The following is a 13,279-nucleotide window of genomic DNA, read 5'->3' on the forward strand; positions in this document are numbered from 1 at the left end:
GAACTGTGAGATCATGACCCGCGCTGAAACCAAAAGTCAGATGATTTAACTGACTGAGCCACCCAGGTGCCCCTCCATTGTTTTGGTTTTAATCCAATCGTTACTGGTAGCCAAATGACACCTGGTCATTTCTGAAAACCAAGATCGTAAGTCTGACACTGAGACTTCATTTAAATCTTACCTTTAAGTCTGAGAGCCAAGGAAGACAGGCAACATAGCTAAGCAAAGAGATGTAGGATGTGACTAAAGACACACGAGTTGTATCCACGGGCCTTTGTTTAGGTGTTGCAGTAGGACATACAAGCAAGGGGTTGAGAGGTGCCATGGTAAGTCTAGATGGTTCCATATTACTTCCTATTATAAAAATCTTAAATATTTTAGTTTAATTGAGAGAAACATCAAAATTTCTCACTAGGAGTCACAGTAAATAACTATAGACAGCTGAGTGCCAGAAGGAATCCTACAGGTAATTTGGTCATTGATGCTAACTACTTCCAGTGTACTTTTCATGTCACCAAAATCACAACTATCAGTGAGCTCTTCTGATACATCTATTAGAACTATGGAACTTTATTTCTGGACTACTTAGCAACATTCTTCTAGGCCTCATTTAAGCACATAAAATAAATGGCTTTCATTTATTTTTTTGAGAGAGAGCGAGTGAGCACATTGAGTGAGTGAGGGGCAGAGGTAGGTAGAGAATCCCAAGCCCCCTCCTTGCTCTCAGCACGTAGCCTGACTCAGGGCTCTGTTTTATGAAATGTGAGATCATGACCTGAGCTCAAATCTGAGTTGGATGCTTAACCAACTGAGCCACCCAGGTGCTCCTCATTTATTTTCAGTAATGTATTAGACTGCTTCAAATGAAGCGAATTCTATTATACTTTTTCCATTCTCTTTAAAGCCAAAATTATTTCAAATAATTTTGCAATTATACTTAATACATCCCCTATGAGAAAGGGTTATTTTCATCTTCCTTTACTGAGTCACTAAGTGAGGAGATGGTCTTGTTCTCTGCTTCTAGTGAAGTTATTAGTCTAAGCAATTGATAACAATGTCTATGATTTGGAGAGTGAGTGGGGTTATGAAACAAGTTCAGCTTACTGTTAATAACTGTTGAAGCTGGGTAATGGATACATGGGGGTAAAGAATTTCCAGCCATACTGGGTTTTTGGAAACAAGTTTGGATCATCTCATATCTTCTATCTGATCTCAGTTCATGAAGTAGCCTTTCCTCTAGCAGTGCTAGTGAGCAGGCATTAGGAAATCATGCAATAAAAGAAACCTATTTTGGGGACCTATTAGTATTATCATTGGTTAAATTAACACATAAATTAAATTAACATATTGAGTAGTCACTGTGTGCCCAGCATGTTGGTAAGCCCTTCACACATATTATCCTCACTGATTCCACGTAACTGTTGTAAGATGTAGATGCTAATATCCCCTGTCAGATAAGGAAACTGGACCCAAAACGTATGCCCAAGACCACTCAGCTATTTTGAGGCAGAAGTAGGATATTGGCCCAGATAGCCTGGACTCCAGAGCTCTTGTAACCACTGTGTCAAGTATCTCTCCTATCTAAATGAGATGGTACACAGAGTGCCTCACCCTGACACCCAGGAAGAGTTCCTCCTTTCATTCACAAATATTTACTGTGCGTCTACCAGGTAAAGCACTGAGCAATAGATATGGTAGAGAAAAAGATAAGGTTTCCTGTTTTCATTGAACTTAAATAATACCTCACTTTTCCTTCCCAATGAATTTCATAAAATGCCATGGATACTAAAGATTCCTCAACAGTAGTAAAAAAAAAAAAAAAAAAAAGAAAAAGAAAAAGAAAAAGAAAAGAAAAGCTTTCCCTCAAATAGTTTGTTAACCTTGGAGAGGAGACAGCTTCTGGGAGACCACAGAAAAAGATGTAAGACAGGACCAAGCAGCAAAGCAGCCAGAGGAAAGAATGGAAATGGTAGCGTCTTCATCCATGGTAAGAAACATATGTGACCACAGAGTAAGACATGGGGTGGGGTTGGGGGGACCCCGGCAGATATCAAAGTCACCCCAAATATATAGTCAAAGGTGCTGGCTTTACCACCAATTCCCAATGAGCCCTTTTAAAGTTCCTGCCCTTCTCTGGGCTCAATTTATCCTTCTGTAACATGTTATATCTGGGTTGCTCTCTTCTGGACCTACAAAGTTCTAAGTGTCTCTGCTTTGACAAGTAACATGTATTCTATCCCTTACTATTAGGGCTGAGGCTAGCAGGAAGAAAACCTTGAGCCTTCAACTCCAAAGAAATTTCATTTCCCAGTAGCCATTTAAAAATCACCAATGGAGTTGTCTCCTGAACCGGGGAATGTGTCCTCTTCCTCTTGTCACATTCACACTTGTAAAATGGCGAGGCCTACCAGGTCACATTCTTCAAATTACCAACTGCACATTCCCCTTCGGTACTAGGATCACTGCCTCAAGAACAGGCTTCTGGAGCTCAAGATCAGACCCCTATGTGTGTATGAGACCTGTACACACGACCTGCTACCTGAGACCAACTCACCGGTCAGCATAACGCAAGGTATTCAGAGTGTGTTCAGTGGCCACGTGGCTTGGCGAGATGTTGGCAATCATGCATGTTTTGGCATCACCGATGAAAGAATTCTTCAGGACCTGTCCAAAACAGAAGTCAAGTCAACGAAGTCAACTAACAAGGGACATATTGACTACTTATTGTGGGCAGGACACTGGGCTCCCCATCCCCTACAAAAAGGCAGTTTACAAAGAAAAAATACAAATGATCAACCATGTTAAAAAAAAAAAAAAAAAAGTACTCACTTCACCACCAAAGAAATACAAACAAGCCATTAAAAATACTAATATTTTGGGGCACCTGGGTGGCGCAGTTGGTTAAGCGTCCGACTTCAGCCAGGTCACGATCTCGCGCTCCGTGAGTTCGAGCCCCTCGTCGGGCTCTGGGCTGATGGCTCGGAGCCTGGAGCCTGTTTCCAATTCTGTGTCTCCCTCTCTCTCTGCCCCTCCCCCGTTCATGCTCTGTCTCTCTCTGTCCCAAAAATAAATAAATGTTGGAAAAAAAAAATACTAATATTTTTCACCCATAAGATTAAGACTCATGATGCCTGCCCTAGTGAGGGTCCAGGGAAATGGGTACTTTTCTACATTGCTACACTACTCATGTAGCATGTACCATGAAATGGTACTTCCTTTTGGGAAGGCAGTTTGGCAATATGCATGAAAACATAAAAAAAGTGCACACTTCCAGAATGTTATCCTAAAGAGAACTGTTCAATTAAAAAAAAAAAAAAAAAAATATATATATATATATATATAGGATATGCATTACAACATAATAATAAAAATTGGAAAATCTAGGCATTTTTAAGTAGGGAACAAATCGTTAACTGAATATAATACAACCATTAAAAATAATTATGTGGGGCACTTGGGTGGCTCAGTTGCTTAAGCTTCTAACTCTTGATTTTGGCTCAGGTCATGATCTCACAGTTCGTGAGATCAAGCCTCATGCCAGGCTCTGTGCTGTCAGTACTGAGCCTGCTTGGAATTCTCTCTTCCCACCCCCCTGCCTCTCTGCCCCATCCCTGCTCGTGCTTGCACTCTCTCTCTCAAAAATAAATGATTAAAAAATTATGTATAGCTGTACTTAGGTACACAGGAAGATCTAAAACTTAATCTGAGTGAAAAGGCATATTACTCCATAACTATGTAAATAGATCTACATGTAGATATATGGACAGAGAAATGTCTGGAAGGATGTCCACCAAAACATAGCAGTGATTATCACTGGGAGGTGGGATTTTCTGGTACCTCCTACCATCTTCTTTGTACTTGTATATATGGTCTGAATCACTATTATTATTTAAAGATTTTGTTTGTAAATAACCTCTACACCCAACATGGGGCTTGAACCCACAACCCTGAGATCAAGAGTCACATGCTCTACCAGCTGAGCCAGCCAGGTACCCCTGAATTATTTAATTAAGTAGGAACACATTTTCTGGGGATGGTGAACTTGTTTTAAAAAATAACAGAGCCAAGGGGCACCTGGGTGGCTCAGTGAGTTAAGCATCTGGTTTCAGCTCAGGTTATGATCTCACAGGACGTGAGTTCGAGCCCCATGTTGGGTTCTGTGCTGACAGCTCAGAGCCTGGATCCTGCTTCAGATTCTGTGTCCTCCTCTCTCTCTGCCCCTCCCCTGCTCACATGGTCTCTTTCTCTCTCAAAAATAAACATTAAAAAAAAAAAAATAACAACTAATGTCAGAATCACCCATAAGAAAGGTTTTCTAAGTTTCTGGCTGAAATGTTTGAGAAGACATCATCTAACCAGTTCCGACTACTAAGGAGTTATGTTATAGGTTCTCCCACAGGCCCTGTGGAGCCATTAGGATAGCTGCACAGACTGAAAACCTCTCCCAAAATACAAAGATCTCATAAACTGCCTTCTACCCTAGTCCATTCTCCACTGGGCACAGGACTTGGTGCAGAAGGGAATCAGAAGCACCCATAACTGCCTTCACAGCAGTTTATATGTAGGGAGACCCCTCCATGGGCCACTTTTGTATAGCTATTACAATGCTGACTTACTAGCATTTTCTGTTAATAAAGCACAGTTTCATGACAGAAAAATGGAGGAAAAAATTACCTATAGTTTTAACACTCAGAATAATCAGTTAACACATGCAGAATTTTTTTGTGTAGTTTTTGTCTCATAACATATTTTTATACTGTAGATCTTGGTCATCTTTCCTATCAGAACCTGTCAAAAATCTAGCTCATCCGGGGCACCTGGCTGGCTCAGTTGGTAGAGCATGTGACTCTTGATTTCAGGGTTTTAAGTTCAAGCCCCATGTTGGATATAGACATTACTTAAAAATAACTTTTTTTTTTTTTTTTTAAGAGAGACAGCACACGCACACATGTGAACAGGGGAGAGGAGGAGAAGGAGAGATACAATCTTTAGCAGGCTCCACACTCCGTGCAGAGCCCGATCGGGGCTTGATCCCACAACCCTGGGATCATGACCTGAACCGAAATCAAGAGTCAGACATTCAAGTGACTGAGCCACCCAGGCGCCCCAAAATAAACTCTTCAAAAATACATCTATCTCATTCTTTTTAACTCCAGCTGTTATTTTTTATCTTGAAACACTAGTCTAAGTCTTACAGCTAAGAAAGTACTTAGTACAACTACACCAACCTCCCTTCAAAGGCTCAAGAGACTCCACTAAATAAAAAATATTTCTTTATATTAGAAATTGGCAAAAAGCTGTTGAGTGATGACCAGAAGAGCACCACTGCCCCGAAAATGCCCAGCTGCCTCCCACCACAGGCATCTCTGCCTGAGGATGCCCCTCTCTAGAATGGGCATCCTGGAATGAGCCCATTCCAGGCTCCTGGAAAGAATGAGCTCCTGGAAAGAATGTGACCCTTTCCTTCCCTGGACCCCGAAGCTTAGCATCATGCATTGCTGGCAGTGGATGCTTTGCTGAATGAACAAATGAATGAAAGAACAAGTGAGAACAAACTCAAAGCTCACATTTAACTTTACCTGAGTTAATTTGCTTTGCCTGAAGGGAGTGTGGCTGTGTTCCTGATCCAATGCTCGGATACATTCCTTCAGCTGCAGAGCAGAATAACAACAAACACATCATATATCACATGCAAAGAGAGAGTTAACAGATCAGACTTTTCTTAAATAAGCCACACTCAGGCAATCCTCCAAAAGGAAGTCAAATGCCCTGGTAGTTTCTTGTCCAACAAGAAGAATCAAGCTAGACTGGGAAACAACATCCTGTGCTGTGTCTAGTTAAGGGCCACCCAACATAAAGGCTGTGATCCTAGAATTAGCCCTGATAGCAGGGAACAGACAAACCAGGTAACTTCCCACAAGGCCCAGAGTCCAAGCTTATGTGGTGGCAGTTCTGGCTTGCCACCTCCCTTTTTCTCATCTCCTCTTATACTATTATCAGCTATGGATGTGCTGAAGTAGAGAGAATATCTACTTGACTCCCTCAACCTCCCTGCTCCCACATGCATACCTATAGGTGTGGATTCAAGTGTAGACTCAGATAAAAGTTTTCTCAGTGGGACAGAAGAAATTCTAGAGTCAGAGCTGGAAAGGAACTGGGAAATCACCTAAGTCTACCTTCTCATTTTATTTTTTACCTTCTTATTTTAAAAAGGCAGGGACTGTGTCCCAAAGGCAAGGACGTATCACTTGCTCCTAGACATAAGCCCCTCAAAAAAGTGCACATTTGAACATCACTAGCGCTCAGAGATCCACATATGTAGACCTCCAGGGGTAACATGCTCATCAGAAAGAACAGAACAGCAAGGGTGAGGGGAACAGGAGGAGGGAGAAGAGATCTCCTATTTCTGAGTCATGTATCTAGGTTAAAATAAAGTAAATGTAAAGGAAGGGAGGAAAGAGGATGGAAGGAATCCTTGGAAGTACCCATGCTGGAGTTCACCAAGAACAGGTAATTAGCCTTGAGAGTGTGCTATGGCTGTTCTTAGTGGCAAATATTGAGGTCCACAGCTAACTCCTCTCTATCCAAAAAGCTGCAGTATATAAGAGGGAACAAGTATCCTCCACTTTCTGAAAGTTCAGGTTATGCCATTTCACTTTTATAAAAGGCCTACATTAGTACCTGTCAGTGCTAACTAAAAGAAATTTAAAGAGGATTTTCACTTTTATTTTAAAAGGTGAAAAGTAAGGGCCCCTGGATGGTTCAGTCAGTTGAGCGTCTGACTTCGGTTCAGGTCATGATCTCACAGTTTGAGTTCAAGCCCTGTGTCGGGCTCTTGTGCTGACAGCTTGGAGCCTGGAGCTGCTTCAGATTCTGTCTCTCTCTCTCTCAGCTCCTCCCCCACCCATGCTCACACACGCTTTCTCTCTCTCTCTCAAAAATAAACATTAAAAAGTAAGGTGAAAAGTAAAAATAGTATTCAGCGTTTATTCTGCAACAAGCCTTTACAGGTGCAGTGCGTGTACCCTGAGCGGCAAGAGTGGTACCGTCCAACTGCTTCCCAGGGAAGTACATTCAACATCTCAGCAGAACTGTATCTCCATCGGTGTTTTATTTATTTAATTTAATTAACTAACTTAGTATTGAGAGAGAGCGGGCGGGGGAGGGGCAGAGATGGGGAGAGAGAGAATCCCACGCAGGCTCTGTGCTGTCAGCGTAGAGACCAACACAGGGCTGGAATTCAAAAGCTGTGAGATCATAACCTGATCTGAAATCAAGAGTTGGATGCTTAACCAATTGAGGCACCCAGGTGCCCCTTATCTTTTAATAGTTTTTTTTTTTTTTTTTTTTTTTTTAAGTAAACTCTAAGCCCAATGTGGGCCTTGAACTCACAACCCCAAGATCAAGAGTCACATGCTCCACTGACTAAGCCAGCTAGGCTCCTCCATCTGTGCTTTATTTTGATTTAGTTTGTACACCCATTAGCAAGATGTATCTTAAGGTATCAGAAAAGCCGAAGACAGGCTATTTTTGGCATTTTGGGAATGCACACACTTTTCCCATATAAATTAATGGTAATCACTTCTTTGCCTTATGCCATTTTGGCTTACAAAAGGTTTCATGGGAAAATTCTATTTTCAGATAGAGAAACCTATATAAGGGAATTTCCTCTTTTATTACAAATACCCCAAACTTGAGCACTAGGACAGTTCTCCAAAAGGGACAAACAGGTAGCCAAATCCTGCCCCTGAGTTACACCTGCCCCTTACATACTCAAATCCAAGTGTGGCCACCAATCCCTATGAGTCCTTGAGTCCCTTTAGCCCTGTTGAATCAGAATGGGAAGTATACTTTATTAAACTTATTAAGGGAGAACTAAGGGGAATACCCAAGAAGAAAATAAGGTGTACCTTTGTGCACCTTACAAAGCACACGATTTTTAAAAATTTTTTTAAATGTTTATTTATTTTTGAGAGAGAGAGAGTGCAAAAAGGGGAAGGGCAGAGAGAGGGAGACACAGAATCTGAAACAGGCTCCAGGCTCCAAGCTGTCAACACAGCCCGACACGGGGCTTGAACCCACAGACCGCGAGATCATGACCTGAACCCAAGACGGATGCTTACCCGACTTGAGTCTCCCAGGCACCCCAAGATTTTTTTAATAAATATTTTTAAAATTTTTATTTATTTTTTTAAATTTTATTTTTTTAGAGAAAGAGAGAGAGCACAAGCAGGAGAGAGGGACAGAGGTAGAGAGAGAAAGCCTCAAGTAGGCTCCAGGCCCAGTGCAAAGCCTGATGTGGGGCTTGATCCCATGACCCTAGGATCATGACCTGAGTTGAAAATAAGAGTCAGATGCTCAACTAACTGAGCCCCCGTGGAGCCCCACAAAGCACAAGATTATGATGCTGTTTTTGAAGGCTTGTTTCTAGGCTCCTTTGCATGCTACTGACCTTGTGAGACAGACATAGTCCAGTCTCAAGAGGTTGTATGACTTCACATGGACTTCTTCCCAGGTTTTATACTTGATTCCTGGACCATAATTTTACATATGAGAATCACAGATTTGTAGCTAGAGAATATGGACCCCTGGCCAGTTCACTTAATCCATCTGAGTCTTAGAAACTTAACCGGTAAATGCTATTGGTTCTGGGGCTCCTTTGAGAAATGGTTGATTACAGGGCTAGGGCAGGGAAAGCATAAAGATGAGTGTGTGACATCTTATAAGACCAAAAGGCAAGGATATGCTCAAAAATGATGGGGGATGAGGAGCCTGGGTGGCTCAGTCAGAGCCTGAGACTTCGCCTCAGGTCATGATCTCACGGTTTGTGAGCTCGAGCCCCGTGTCAGGTTCTCTGCTGTCAGCCCAGAGCCTACTTCAGATCCTCTGTCCCTCTCTCTCTCTGCCCCCCTCCCCTGCTTGTGCTCTCTCTCCCTCTCTCAAAATACATAAACAACAACAAAAAATGATGAGGGCATATATATCAAAATGATACAGGAGCCAACTTGAAAGAGCTCACAATGGCCAAATCTGGGACAATCTGAGCAATAATGATAGAAATGTATTATAATCTAGCAAATAAAAGAAATATCCATTTACTGTTATAATCTAATAAATAAATTGGAGAAGAAGGACAGCTCTTTCTTACAGCAGAATTCCAACTAATTAATGTAAAAAGAGTGATAGGAACAGGAAATCCCACCAGGTAAACACCACAATAATTGTTGCAGATTAAGAATCATCAATGGATGCCAAAATTAGGCAGCAAAAGTGTGATGTAAATAGGATATCTGCATAGTTTCAAAGTATCTCCCCATAAGATATTAATTACAAAAGGAAAAATGGTAACATTACGGTGGAGAAACCTAGCACAAACCACCTTAAGTGATCAAAGTGAACATCACCAGTAGTAAGACATACTGATTTCATGCACCACCTGATATGATCCACCAAGAAGGACACAACTTATGTGGTGTTCTTGCTAAAAATTCTTTACCTTGATCGAATCTGAGAAAACATCAGATAAACCCAAATCCACAGACAATCTGCAAAATAAAAGGCCAGCACTCTTCAAAGGTGTTAAAGTCACAGACAACAAAAACTGAGGAGACTATGAAGACAGAACAACTAAATGCAATAAAAGGTCCTGGACCCAAAAAAGGACATCAGTGGGACTACTGGTGAAATTAAAACAAGGTCTGTAGATTAGTTAATAGTATTATTACTTTTTTAAATATTTAAAACTTTTATTTGAGAGAGAGAAAGAGGCAGGTGGGGGGGGGGAAGAGAGTGAGAGAGAGAATTTCAAGCAGGCACCATGCTCAGCACAGAGTTTGACACAGGACTCGATCCCATGACCCTGGGATGACTGAAATCAGCAGTTGGACATTCAACTGACTAAGCCATCTAGGCACCCCTTTAAAATTTTTCTTTTTTTAGTTAATAGTATTATAACCAATGTTAATTTCATGATTTAGAGCATTTTATTATGGTCACGTAGGATGTTAATATTATGGATGCTGGGTGAAGGAATGCTGGGCATTTATTTTTGCATCTTTTTGTAAACTTAAAATTATTCAAAAATTAAAAAGATAAAGATAGATGCTCTCTCACCTTTCTAGCCTTGCAATTTATCCTTCATGAGGCCTAGAAATAAAGTACCTAGCTAGAGACTTCAGTTCTGGTCAAAAGGACTTAAATAATACGGAGGAGCACAGGCAGCACTGTAGAGCTGCAAAAAGGAATAAGGAAAATCTTTATATAGAACCGTGTAGGGAGCTCCAGGATACTGGTCAGGGAAAAAAGCAAAGTGTTTACAGTATGCTACCCTTTTGCTTCTGAGAACAGCGTTGAATACATATATATTCAATGTACTGAATGTGTGTGTGTGTGTGTGTGTGTGTGTATGTGTGTGTGTGTGTATGTGTGTGTGTGTGTTTATCAAGTGACTTTGCAACACAGTATTAGGACTACACATCCCTAACCAGATACAATTTAAGAGTGAAAAAGAAACTGCAAAGAAATATTAATTTGAATTCAGTAATCATATTATGAGTAGTGTTAGGATTATTTTGAAATGTATACATACTGAAGTAGAGCTAATAAATTAATGTTAGGAACTAAGAATTCTAGCATAGGAGAGAAGGGAAATATAAATTCAAAAAAGTTAACCAAAACCCTTGTAATCTTAATTTTGAATTAATTTATTAGTATGAATTCCTGATCTACCTTCCCTTTCAAAAAAAATCTATTTCTTAGCTCTGTCTACTAACCCACTTATGGTATAAGCACCCCTAGTGCCCCTTAATGGTCTCTAAATGCCATTTCCTTCTAAAACCAAGGCTTGTTGAAGAACTGGCTGATTCAAGGTCTGGAAAAGGAAACGTACAAGATGAGCGTAGATTATCTTGTCATACCAGAAAGCCAGGAAGCTATTCGAGACTAAGAGGGCTGGTCAAAAAAACAAAGGAACATACTTGAAAAAGCTCCCACTGGCCAAATATGTACAATTTAAATAGCAAAAAAGAATAATGATTATAATGAGTTTATAATAATACAAAAAAAAAGTAAATAACAAACTCATTGGTCATGTTTAGGTTACTAGGACACCAGTCATTCTGCAAAATGGTGAGTAAAGGCAAAGAAGCAAGAATTTATCTGGTCTCTACTGTATGAACTATATTTCAGAATCAGACAGTTGAGGGAAAGTTCTTTCCAGCTAATAAAGAAGGAGTATTAGAATATCATCATTTTGGAATCTCTAATAAAACAGCAGATACAGGCAATGTTCATCAACGGCTGCTAAAACCACTCAATGAAAAAGTCTGATAGGAAACTATAATGGAGGAATTAAGCTGACACTTGAATTTTTCTCAATTCTTAAAAAATCACAAAGAGAGAAAAGCAGACATTCTGTACCTCCTGACATGTTCCTATAGGAAGTCTAAAAACTACCCATGAATTCTTGTCAAAAAACAGAACCCCAATCTCATCAAGCTTCTAGAACAGTGCTTTCCCAATAGAAATGTTAGCCACAAATGCAAATCATACGTGTAAAGTTTCACATTAAAAAAAATGAAATTAATCTTTTTTTAAGTTTATTTGTTTGAGAGAGAGCGCACGCGCGCACATGCGCTCATGAGCAGGAGAGGGGCAGAGAGAATCCCAAGCAGGCTCCATGCTGCCAGCGCAGAGCTTGACACGGGGCTCAATCCCACGAACTTCAAGATCATGACCTGAACCAAAACCAAGAGTCCGATGCTTGGCCAAATGAACCATTCAGGCACCCCAAATTAATCTTAATTACATGTTATGTAATCCAATACATCCAAAATGTTATTTCATTGTGTAATCAATATGAAAAATATTAATGAGATATTATGCCTGCTTCAAGATCCAGGGTGTATCTTACACTTAGAGCATATCTCAGTTCAGACTGGCTACGTTTGAAGTGCTCAATAGCCACATGTGGCGTAGTGGCTACTGTACTGTACAGCACAAACACAGACCTTAACCACTTTACAGAAAATAGAGAGAACAGAGTGCCATGTTAAACATCAACATGGGGATGCAGTCAACCTAATCCAGAATGCAGGAAATATTTTTTTTTTTTTTTAATTTTTCTTTCAACGTTTATTTTTGGGACAGAGAGAGACAGAGCATGAACGGGGGGAGGGGCAGAGAGAGAGGGAGACACAGAATCGGAAACAGGCTCCAGGCTCCGAGCCATCAGCCCAGAGCCCGATGCGGGGCTCGAACTCCCGGACCGCGAGATCGTGACCTGGCTGACGTCGGACGCCTAACCGACTGCGCCACCCAGGCGCCCCGAGAATGCAGGAAATCTTATAGGACAAGTGACCCAGTTTTCTTGAACAAATACATTGATATTAAAGAGAGAGAGGGAGAATGGAAGAACTGATATGGAATAAAAGAGACTATCAGAAATGATCCAAGGGTCCTGTTTGCATCTTGATTTGAAAAAACCAACTGTGAAAAGCCATTTATGGGACAACTGGAGGAAGGATAACATTTACTAGATAATAGATAATATAATTATTTCTTTAGGTGTGATAATGGCATTGCAGGTATATTTAAGAAAGTATGAGCCCTCATCTCCTTGAGATAATGAAATATTTGTGCAAGACATGACAGGATGACAGGATTTGCTTTACAATAATCCAAGGGAAGGGTTAGTTAGATTTTTCACATGTTGAAGCTGGGTGCAAGTATTTGGGAAGTCATTAAATGATTTATTCTACTTTTGTATGTTTGAAAATTTAATACAATCTAAAAATTTGATGAGAGGGAGAAAGCTTACCTAAGTTAACCATTTAGCAGCTGCAGAAATACTTGTGTGTTCCTTTGCTGAGAATCTGACTGGGCAGCCTCTGCCCAATTCCAACCTTGGAATTCCACTGCCAGACTCTAAGAGCATGCCCTTGCTCTACTGATTCCACCCAGCCACCCTCACCCACTCTGGCTGCATGTAAAGAGGGACAAAATCTCTCAGGAAGGATTTTTAAAAATTTTTAAGTTTTTAATTGTTTGTTTGTTTATTTATTTTTGAGAGACAGAGAGAGAGAGAGAGAGAGGGAGGGAGGGAGGGAGGGAGGGAGGGAGGGAAAGAGAGGGAGGGTGGGGCAGGGGCAAGGGCAGGGGCAAAGAGAGTGGGAGACACAAAATCCGAAGCAGGCTCCAGGCTATGAGCTGTCAGCAGAGCCTGACACGGGGTTCGAACTCATAGACCATGAGATCATAACCTGAACTGAAGTCGGACTCT

At 40.9% G+C, this 13,279-nt stretch overlaps 1 protein-coding gene and 1 non-coding gene across 6 annotated transcripts in view; both read right to left on the reverse strand.

The window, feature by feature from the left end:
• The window catches only part of KIF24 (kinesin family member 24), a 75,401-nt gene that overhangs the window by 6,663 nt on the left and 55,459 nt on the right, over positions 1-13,279 (reverse strand). For all 5 annotated transcript variants that reach the window (XM_086683376.1, XM_086683374.1, XM_086683377.1 and 2 more), the window contains 2 exons: positions 5,580-5,651; positions 2,555-2,664 (listed from right to left, as the gene is read on the reverse strand). In XM_086683376.1, coding sequence (XP_086539502.1) covers positions 2,555-2,664; positions 5,580-5,651 — 182 coding nt within the window. The remainder of the gene's footprint in view (positions 1-2,554; positions 2,665-5,579; positions 5,652-13,279) is intronic.
• On the reverse strand, positions 3,919-3,991 carry TRNAK-CUU (transfer RNA lysine (anticodon CUU)). Its single transcript has one exon. It is a non-coding gene; the product is annotated as a tRNA-Lys (tRNA).

The sequence above is a fragment of the Puma concolor genome, chromosome D4 (assembly GCF_028749965.1).
Source record: "Puma concolor isolate L17-30 chromosome D4, mPumCon1.1.hap2, whole genome shotgun sequence".
NCBI lineage: Eukaryota > Metazoa > Chordata > Mammalia > Carnivora > Felidae > Puma > Puma concolor.